Here is an 11631-nt window from a genome sequence, read left to right as displayed (position 1 = left end):
ATTTGAAAAATGTATGTAAAAGAAAGCAGCATTATTTCTGTCGGCCCATTTAGTGCCACAAACTCTCGCTCACAGTCGTGTTATGAATAGTTTAATTTTGGCGAGAAAAAAACCCACTATTTGAAATGTAAATAAGAGGGTTTAAAACAATAAAAAGTTACATCTGGATTTGGATTTATTTGGTACAATTTTATTTGATTTCCTAGTTTTTTGGTTTTGCAGTACACTGACCAGACTCACTACTCTTCTACAGTAGTTAAAGTTGCGTTCCTTTTTGCTCTTCAACGAGTTCAATTTGTTTTCCTGTTAATACATTTTTAACTTTTTATGTTTTATTCCAAAAAAAATCTCTTTGTACCCTTGTTTGGACGACTGCAACCCTCTGGAAAAAAAAGGTACTTATTTTGGGTACAAACTGATTCGATACTGACTGGGGGGCAGGAGCCAACCTACCCTGCGAGAACGAAATTATTGTCTGACACAATAATTTGAAATTGTAAACTACTGCCAATTTTTTTTTTGGTTGATGTCTCATTTAAAACTTGAATACATTTTGTACTGCTGGAAAAATAGCAATTTAAGAAAAAGAATCTATTTTGCGGACTGAATCTCAAAATTAATTCGGACTTAATTTCGGCTTTCCATGACCACCTACGCTGTTTTGGCATCATACGCTGGCCAGTCATTACACTGCGGGAAGGGATGCCACTTCCTTTACCCAAAATATTACACATCACGTATGGCTTGTGCAGGATTCCGTGACTTTTCTATGACTTGTTTCCTTGGAATATCAACGTTCCATTACTCCTTATAAAAGTAAAAGTAAAGTCGGTCCCGAGCCAATGTGGCCCATCAGGCCGGCGTCTATCTCCGATTTCAGCCAGCGTAAAACGACTGAGAATATTTCTATTACGCCTGGATGGGATGCCAGTCCATCGCAGGTTACTCCCCAGCTAATACTGGTACCATTTATACTCCCGGGCGGAGAGAGGCAAGTGGGGATGAAGTGGCTTGCCCAAGGACACAAGGTCAAACCCCTGACCCTCTGATCATGAGTCACTAACCCTAAAAGCTAGGCCACACTTCCTCTTATTACTTGTTATCAACTAAATACAAAATTCCAGGATTTTTCCATGACTGTGGGTACCCTGCATTTACTTGTACGTTCTAGCCACAGCAGGGCTTAGGCTGGGCCTGATTCTTCTAGGTCTCTAAATGGAGGAATATGCTGACAACAGATGCATCCGCTCTATAGACGCCCGTTTCGGACAAAGCCTTGCAGTCCATCTAGGCTCATGTTAAGCACAGAGCACCTCATTTGGTCAATGCTTGGGTTATTTGAGGTCCGTTTTCCATATTCCCAAAATGTCTCGCGTTTCAACTGTCAAACACCCTGCAGGATTTCTCACTCCCCCGTCAGACGTCAAATTTCTCCCAGCAGATACTGTGCCCGTGCTCGTTGTATTCGTCTCTGGTCACCATCAAGGAGGAGAAGTTCTTGGACGTGCTGAGCAGCTTCCCTCCTTCCCAGGCGTGTGTGATGGGGCTGGAAATAAGAATATCAAAGAGAGACGATTAGTCCCTTGGCATTTTGCAAGGGAAAATTCCTGAATCCTCCCAAATGTTCTGTTGTGCAAGAACGAATGGCTATAATTCTGTGTACACGTATTTGAACTTGAAAGGGCTGATCAGTCCCAATTTACAGTAATAGCTGCTGTGCTGTAACTTCCTCAATCCTGCAAAAAATCTTCCCAAACCTCTCTGTGCATTAAGTGTCTGGAACGGAATAAGGTTACATTCGAAACTTAGTGACATTAGTCATGTTATCTTTCTTTTGATTCAGGTTAAATCAGAACGACTGTATCCTGTGACTTTTCCCAGTGTTCAGTTAAACCTTTGTCCATTTGTGTCCATTTTCCCCAATTTCACAAACAACTTTTTGTTTGGCTGTCTCTCAACCACAAATACCAAAATTCAGATGAGTGGAGACGGTCACACCTGTAACTTTTTTTTTAATATGACAGTCGCTACAACAAAGAAGGAAGAACAAAAGTGAAAAGGATCATCTAATTCTGACATTTTGTGTTCTCTCTCTCAAACGGTGATGCCATTCATAGAAAATCCGCACGAAAACACTTTTACTGGAAAGATAAATTTCCTTCCCACCTTTTGAATTCCTTTGTGATGTCCATCTTCAAATTCACTTCAAATATGGATCACCCGTCACGGAAACATAGAGGTCTAAATCTACTGCCATATTATTCACAGTCTGTCTTTTGTCTTTTAATTTGAACAAACTTTTATTACCACCATGCTATTGTTAACTACGCTATATCTAGCACCTTCAAGTAAGGCAACGATGGTACAACCGACGGTTAAATTTACTTTTGGTTGTACTTTGTGTCTTACTTGACTGGTTTGGTGACTCGGACGTCGTACAGTGCAGGTGCCATGGACCGCACGTCACTCTCCACTCTTTCTTTGAAGCCAGGGAACATGGCATTGCCACCCGTGAGAAGGATGTTCTTAAACAGATGTGGCCTCATATCTACAGAGAAAAGGAAAAATGGCTTATTGTACATCAATCTGCGTTAAGCAGTGCAGCAGGATATAAAAATGCATGTTTCAAGTTAAGTGTAAAAATAGTATAGTGAGTCATTGTTTATGCAAACCTAGCCAAACATGCCAAAGACACATCTTAGACTAGCTTACGAAAGTGTTCTCGGCTAAACCCAACCGGTACCCACACAAGTCCAACCAAACTCAGCCAAAGCCATTTTATGCCAGATGAACCCATCTCAGCCCGGCCTATCCCAGCCAACCCAACCCAACTCATCCCAAACCACCAGTCAACCCATCCCATCCCACTCAAACCAATTAACCCAAACCAATCCTACACAACCCATCCTAACCCATCCCATCCCAGCCACAGCACAGCCCAGCCCAACCAAACCTAACAGACCCATTCCAACCCAACTCATCCCAAACCACCGGTCTACCCATCCCATCCCAAACTAAAATTTGCCCAAACCAATCCATACAAGTGTGTATTTGCCTGCTATCAGGGACCCCCTATTGTCCCCCTTTTTTTGTACCTTAACTTTTTAGGAAGACCTCCCATATGTTTTGCAGACATCCCCAAATTGGGGACCCTCGAGAATTGGGGACCCTATTGTCCTCTATTGTTCAACGTCCCCTATTGAATGCAGACCCAGACCCAGACCCAGACCCAGACCCAGACCCAAACCCCAACCCCAACCCCAAACCCAAACCCAAACCCAAACCCAGACCCAAACCCAAACCCCAAACCCAAACCCAAACCCAAACCCAAACCCAAACCCCAAACCCCAAACCCAAACCCCAAACCCAAACCCAAACCCCAAACCCCAAACCCCAAACCCAACCCCAGACCCAGACCCAGACCCAGACCCAAACCCAGACCCAAACCCAAACCCAAACCCCAAACCCCAAACCCAACCAAACCCCAAACCAAACCAAACCCCAAACCCCAAACCCAAACCCAAACCCAAACCCAAACCCAAACCCAAACCCAAACCCAAACCAAACCCCAAACCCAAACCCAAACCCAAACCAAACCCCAAACCCCAAACCCCAAACCCCAAACCCAAACCCAAACCCAAACCCAAACCCAACCCAAACCAAACCCCAAACCAAAACCCAAACCCAAACCAAACCCCAAACCCAAACCCAAACCCAAACCCAAACCCAAACCCAAACCCAAACCCAAACCCAAACCCAAACCAAACCCCAAACCCAAACCCAAACCCAAACTCAACCAACCCCAGCCCATCCCCGCAATCCAGTAGAGACTACAATGCAAGTTACCCGTAGGGCAGTTGTTGATGACATGCACTATTGCCTCAGAGACACCCATTTCTTGTATGCCAATATCAGACGGGTGGAAAAGGATCTCAGGCACAGCAAACCTTTCATTGTTCATCCGAACTGTCTGTAAATGGACAAATATATAGTGACAATAGAGTCAGGACATAGAAACCAGCCTAAAGTAAATTGTCCTTTAATCACACGAAAAACTCAAAATGGGATGTTACTGACCAAGCCCATGCAGTTACATGTACATTTATTCATATTCGGTCTAATAAACTTCACAACTACATAATTTACCTTAACCATCTAAGATTCTATGAAATCCACAAGGTTTTTCAGGAATTGCAGGATGGAGAGAGGTAAAGCCCGACCACCTTAGTTTATATAGGAATTCATGCCATATGTGACCGGCTCCACAAAAAGGGTATTATGTCGCAAAAAATTGAGTTATATACATGATTGAAAAGCCCACAATGTAAGCTTTCATTTGGTATATAATAGAGCTCCATAGCCCCTCCCGTTCTTGAGATATGACAGATATGCATACGAATTACTTCCTTGGAGTTCAAATCACACAACTGAGAAAACAGGCTTTGAAATAGCTGGCTTCGTTGTAGAACAACAGAATGATACACACAAAATGGTTGCTTTTTCCACTTTGTTCATCAAAATCAACATTTCTGTGAATGAAACCTGAAACTGTAAGTAGTAAAGATGTCATTCATGACAAAAAATTAAAATCACATTTTGACAAAATGTTGACCCTCTCAATATTGAACAGGCCATTACACGATAGTGCACAGCGCGACTTAATACCCTTTTTTGTGGAGCCGGTCACATAATTATGAGAGTTAGAAGCACACTGGGCTGTTGGTTGCCTGCGAAGTGGAAGATTTCGGAGCATTCAGAGTGCTCCTTGCAAGGATATGTGGTTGATATTTGCTTCACACTTTAATCAGCAAGAAATTGAAGAGCTGCAAATACATATAAAGTCTGTGTTTAACCTGTTCATGGGGTTTTAGCTTGGTGTCATCCTGCTTCAGATAACCCCTCTTGGAATGAGAGAAGTCTGGTAAGATGTAGTCTCTGACAATTGTGTTCTCTTGGCCTTTTAATCTGCAAATTCAAGACAATACGAAATCGGGAAAAACTCTATATTACACGTTTGATGATATCCCAAATATTTGCCAAAATGGTAAAGACAGGTTAAAGAAGGCAAGCAACTTTTAAAATTGGGTTTTGCTCCTCATCAACGTAATTTCCTGAGCACTGTACACTCATCGTTTTTCTGAGACCCTGCGAGGACAAAACTTCACCAGCTTGTTAGGGTGGGACTCGGAGCCACAACCACTTAAACCGAAGACGTCTTATAAACTTATTCGGTGACAGCCAGTTTCTGAGGTGGCACTGTGGTGGCAGCAGGCTCGTGCGAGTCGCGCTCAGGTAGTATGCATGCACTCCAGGCTCCTTCGACCAATAGGGTAACCAAAATGTGCGCGCAACTCATCTTTAAGAATGCGTGCGGCGTGCGGGCGGGTGTAGCACCACCTCAAACATGGCTTCCAATTTTGCTCACCGGATTATACTATACATTTGACACTATCAAAGTAGCTGCAACATACAATATCTAAATTTACATCCTCTCCCATAAAATATTCTAACAAGTCATGAAAGCCAACGTTTAAACTGTGCACGGAGGGAGACCTTAACCCTAACCTTCCCAAATCCTCCAAATTATCTTTGCAAAATGGAGGACTCTGCAGGATTGAGGCTATATGGCAAAAATGTGCGCCTGATTTTGGAGGATGCACTATCTGACTATGCCAAGGTCTTGGGCCGGACCTTGTGTTGTTTATGCTCAGCCGTGCATAAATTTAGCCCTAGATTATAATTGAAATCCTCCGCACTGCTCCAGGATGTCACTGGCTCTGCTCGACATATTGACAGTGATTGCTGGAGGATTTTGCAGGATTGAGGCAGTAGTCACCCCTTCAAGGACCACATGCAAGAAACAACGGAGGATTTTGCAGGACTGAGGCTGTATGCTATTTTTACATGGAGGCAGTTGGAGGATTTTGCAGGACTGGGGTTACATCCTTGCAAAAATGCCTAGGGAGTTAGGGATGTCAATTCTCAAAACAAGCACCGAAGGCAAAAATTTGTTTATTTATTAGAGAGCACAAGCCCCTTGGGAAACAGGTCTCAAAGGTTTAGGCAGAGCAAAAGACTGTTATCATGACTCAGACCGAAACAAATATGGTAGAATTTATTGTCACCTACTTTGCAATTTTCATGTCACCAAAGAAGTCCAGAGACACATAGCAGACATCTTCTTTCACCTGGTTCATGACATACGTTTCATCCATGACGTGTAGCTGACGATAGGAGATGATTTCTTTGAGGTGATTGGTCAAGACTTTTCCTCCGATATTAACTCTAAATAAAAAAAGAAGACTCCAAAATTAAGATCCACAACCCCCACTTCTGGGTAAAACTGTAAAGGACTTGTATTTTATTATAACAAAAACTGTAATGGGAGATACATGTGTGACTGAAAATTTAAAGTGTAAGTGGTTTTCTCTGCAAACATGAAAACTACACATGTATGGCACTAGAAATCGTCGGGTGCCTGGAAGGTCGTAAGGGAGAAAAATGGGTCAAAAGTTCAAATTCAGAAATATCTTTCATTTGATATACATGTTGTCTCAAGGGGCTACGTTATTCTGACGTACTTAACAGTAAACAAAAGACGAAACGAGGATTTTCATTATTTTTGCCCGACAAAAGGACGTTAACGTGTAATACTAATGTAACAAAAAAAATTTGAAACGCTCTAACGTCCCACTCAAGTGGGTACGCAAAGCCAATTTTGTTCCCGGCAAAAATGTAAGGATTTAACATGCTGCTTAAGCATACGTTTATGGCTTGGGAAGTTCCCGATAAAAGGTCGTTAGCATAAAAATTGAACTTACTTCACAATTAAGTAATATGTTGACATGAAAATGCACAACATTATTTTAATTATTAACGAATGTCATCAGTCAAAATTTCAACCTTATGTGATTTTTTATCAAGAAATGGCAGCACAAAAACGTTCAAGTCGATTATTTCTATAAGTGTTTTTGCGTGCCTGGCCTGCTAACGCCCTTTTCCTCATCACATGACGAAATGTTATCATTATATTAAAAATAACAAGCAGGAAATCTTGAGATTGCAGCAGGACTTATTCAATACTGGGTTTTGCCCTGCACCAACGCATTTTTTGTTTTTATTAAACACTGCATCCGCTCCATTCACAAGTACCCCCTCACCGGCAAAGAAAGTACAGTTGGGGATGACCGACCGACGCCATCTTGCCTGACTGTAATTCATTTGCCGCGAAGCGCGGCCACTGCGTGTAGGCCTACATAGTACAAATCCCCTGGTATACATGCGTCACACACAAGGAATGGTGCGTGTCAACCAGCGAAATGTCCCGCCCATGGGACGTCGTTGCTGGGTAAAAGGGCGCCCTCTTTGTCGGCGCACGGAGCCTATACTCAGTGTTGTCCCGAACATCACTCAGGTGGGACTCGAACCCACGACCTCCTGCTTACTATTGCAGACGTCTTACCACTCGAACACAGAACTTGCCGGGGTCCGCTGACTTGATCGAATCTGATATGGCAGTGTTGTTTTTTTTTTTATAAATGTCAATTACAACAGCACTCACGTCATACTTTCACGTTCTAGACTATAACATACCGTCTGATTGCACTGCCGACTTTCTTGCCGTTGTAATATGGCGCAATGTGAGTGAAGGAGTACCCACAATCCACCAGGAGACAACATAACTGGTTGGGCTCTTCCTGTCTGTTCTTGAATGCACTCAGGGTACCAGCTAAAATTTTGGGAAAGGTACATAACTAAATGAATCAGGCATGCAATAATAATCAAAATGATACAGTACATTTGTTAAATTATATTACAATAATACAAGCACTCACACACACTTACAATTTTGTACTGGACAGATTTCTAACAAAGTATAAATCACGAGTCAACCACAAGTTATCCTGTCTCTTGTCAAGTCAAAAGCTACTCAACTGAACTATGACAGAGGCAGTCACTGTTTGTTCCCTGTGCCTACAATGACTTGTGGTTGACCTGTGGTTGACTTGTGGTTGACTCTGGATTGACTTGTGATTGGCCTGTGGTTAACTTGTTGTTTTCTTGTATGTGGTTTAACTTGTGATTGACTTGTAATTGCATTGTGGTCGACTGGGTGTTGACTTGTGATTTACTTGTGGTTGACTGGGTGTTGACTTGTGATTGCCATGTGATTGACTGCCAAGTATTGCCAAATACTGTCTACATGCACAAGACATGATTAGCATTACAAATTTCAGATTGTTTTGTTGTTTGCATTTTTTTCAGTCAGAGTTTCAATGAAAAACGGAAATAAGACACAACTGAGAAGCAGCACCAACAACACTTCTGAAGTGGTGTTCACCGAAAACAAATGGATATGAAAGACAACGATCTGTAGGCCAATGTGTGTGAGGCTGTTTTGATTTCTGTCAGGGGGTCACATTTGATTAACTGCCAATTTTTTCTTGGCTGAGCTTGCAGTACACTGAAACCAACTGACTTTGACAATCTACCATTTGTTCTGAGGATGGCTTTGAAGTTGTACTCCTCAAAGTAGATTTCGTTCATGGCTTCCTGAATGGAGGAGAAGTCAAAGTAGGGTTCGGCGATGATGGCGTTGGTGTCCTCGGGTTCAAGGTTCATCACGTCCTTGCCAAAGGTGTGCTCCCAGACCTGGCGCTGGACGTCCCAGTTGACCAGATAACCCTGGGAAATAATCCACAGATAGCAATGGCAAATAGTATACCAATAATGAATGTTTGTGAGTGCAATGGTAAGAATAATTTCATGAGGTGACGGATGAAATGTTCGCCTTGTGGAATGGAACATTTCATCTGTCACCAAATGAAATTATTCTTTCCACTGCACGAACGAGAAACATTCATTATTCGTTTTATATAACACCTGAATAAATCCTTGTCAATGGATTGGTTGACTTTTAATAGCCAATTTTTTCGGATTAAAAACTGTTTAAAAGTTCGATAAGTTCATCATATTTCATTTATGCAAACTGTTCCACAGGTTGAGAACAATCATATTCAATTTATGTCGATTTAAAACAGCGCCACCACCAGCAGCAGTGACACCGTGCAATGGAAGTTCTATTCACTGTGCAATAGAACTTCCATTGCACTGTGCACTGCGCGCCACGTGCGCGCCATGCGTTGGGACGAATTTTTCAATGACATGTGATCAACGATCCACCAATCAGATGACGGGGATTTATTCTGGTGTTGTATAAAAAAAATATATTGACCGGATCCCATAAGTCTGAAGGACAATTTGCACTTTTTTTCATTTTTCATGTACAGTGACAATTAAGAGCAACCTTTGCTCTTTCTTTTGATTTCCCTGTCATCTCATTGGTGGGTTGTTGATCACATGTCATTGAATTATCTGTCTCAACTTACGGCCCGGCCGCACCACAAAAATGAAAGTTCCATTACTCGGTACATAGAACTTCCATTGCATGATCACACTATTACCAAACAGATAAACAAAACTTATTCTGTAACCTCATGAAATTATCCTTACCACTGCACTCATAAACATTCACAATTTGTATAAGACTGTTAAGTATGACATCTTAATCAGTGGTGCACCCAAGGAAGGGGGGAGGGGGCCATTGGGGGGGGGGGGCTTTTTTGGGGGGTTTAGTCACAAGATTTGACCTTGGTGATATGTTTGTGGCCTATTTTTGAGTAGTATAATAGGGGTGAAAGTGGCGCCACCAACATCAAAATAGAAAACCTTTTTTTTTTTCTGCGGCCAAAATTTTTGAACATTTTTTGAAAAAAAATTTAACTTCTACAAAATTGGAGAAAACAAATTGTGAGGCCCCCCCCCCCAAGCCAAATCCTGGGTGCGCCACTGATCTCAACATGTAAACATTAGGAGGTGGGAACGCTGACTGTTTCTACTGATTTTTTTTTTATGTGCAGAATGCGTATATATAGCTGTTTTTACTTGTTCAGCCTTTTGAGAAGTCACTTTAATTTACTACTTTTTTTGAGGGGCGGATAATTCTTGAAATCTGCAGTAGGTAATATGGCCAACAGAATTTCCTTTTTGATGGAATCATTTTTTCTTTATTTATAATATTCATCTTGGTTTACAATAAAGCTGTTTTCTCTTCACTGATGTACTTTATTTTTCACGAAAAGATTCCCAAATGTGGCCATCACTTGTCACCCTGTGCACAAACCATTTGAGACTGGTCTGAACTTTTCAAAGTGTTTTCTCAGTAAATACTGCATTATTTTCCCTGCTAAATTTGACTTTTTTTAAGGACATACATGTATCACTTTCTGATGGCTATAGGTCACTGAAGGGAAAAAAAGATGGCCAGATATGAGAATCTTTCCTTTTTCACAAATTTGAAGTATAATTATGCTGTAAATGTATGCCGAGGTGTGCGGTACTGATGGATTCAGGAGTGCAATTATTCGCACTTCTCGGGAAGCTTTTAGGCGTGTGATGGCGTGGGGGTGTGATCGCACGCCTCAAAACAGAAGGACTGCAGTTGGACTGAATTTGTTTTGTTGGACTTTTTGGATGAAGGGGTCTAGGCCTTGAGTCCCTCATACCTTCTGGAAGGGCAACAAATAGAAGATTCCAGACAGATCTTTGCAGTCGTCAATCTGGGATCCGATGTATTGTTTGCGTCGTTCGTTTTTGGCTTTCATGATGCAATTAGGAACCAGCCTGCCAAAGAAACAGCAATAACTTTGTTACTGTAGTGATAGGCAACTTCAAAATTTTTCTGGATCATTTTTCTTTAAAGGCATGACTATTTCTTATTAACAGAGCTTAAGGTTTGCAAACAAATGAGGGGTATTTCATCCATATAGCATACATGTACATGTATTTACCTTTTGAAAATTATGGCAACTTTCCCATCACGCATTAAGCTTACATTTAGATGGTTTTGGACACAATCTTTTATGACCAGCAGACAACAGATCAACCTGATTGCCGTCACATCTGGGCCCAATTTCTTGGCTCTGCTTACCACAGAATTCCGCGCTTACGACCACAAATTTGGTTTATTTCGAACCAAATTCGGGAAGGAAGAAAATCAGGATTGAAAAGATGGACTCCCTCGAAATTAAGAAGTTTTGGTTCCAAAAAAGAAACGCTAAAATAATGTTTAAACTGTCAAAACTCAACCAATAATTCATAAATTTTGACGCTTTCTTCGGCAAAAAAAAGCAGATATCCTGAGCTTTTCTAATCTAAATTTCTGGAATATACACCCTCCGATGCATAATGATTTAATTCATAAAACTGAAGCGAGTCGGGCCAAAATTGGCCTAAGGCGATGGCATGCGCGCAAGCACGAACTCAACGTTGACGTCATAATGAGCGGCGCTGTTCACCTAATTTGCATACGATGATTTACGCGATAAGTTTGTACGTGCTTAGCTTATTTTTGTTATATTGAATACATTTCCTGGACGTTACTGACAATCATTATGCACTAGTATTACATTACAAGTATAAACACTTGCAACGTGCAGGTGATATTTATAGCTCAATGAAAGACGCGTTACAAAGCTTAAAGGGATCCCGTTTGTTTAAAGGGATCCCGTTTGATAAATGTGTGTGTGTCTTTTTTCTGTCCCTTTTACGCTGTATCCCGATGTGACGGGG

At 41.6% G+C, this 11631-nt stretch overlaps 1 protein-coding gene across 1 annotated transcript; it reads right to left on the bottom strand.

Moving 5' to 3' along the window:
* Nucleotides 1-1156: 1156 nt before the first annotated feature.
* Nucleotides 1157-10885, bottom strand: LOC119721547 (actin-related protein 6-like). The gene is made up of 9 exons (XM_038191626.1): nt 10851-10885; nt 10566-10683; nt 8493-8685; nt 7594-7729; nt 6130-6285; nt 4854-4965; nt 3847-3970; nt 2410-2548; nt 1157-1546 (listed from the first exon to the last, which is right to left on the bottom strand). Exons 1-9 carry the CDS (start codon nt 10883-10885, stop codon nt 1417-1419), a joined length of 1143 nt encoding a protein of 380 aa, XP_038047554.1. The 3' UTR covers nt 1157-1416.
* Nucleotides 10886-11631: the final 746 nt, after the last annotated feature.

Source organism: Patiria miniata, unplaced genomic scaffold (assembly GCF_015706575.1).
Source record: "Patiria miniata isolate m_02_andy unplaced genomic scaffold, ASM1570657v1 HiC_scaffold_13, whole genome shotgun sequence".
Taxonomy (NCBI): Eukaryota; Metazoa; Echinodermata; class Asteroidea; order Valvatida; family Asterinidae; genus Patiria; species Patiria miniata.
This window is presented reverse-complemented; position numbering and strand designations above follow the sequence as displayed.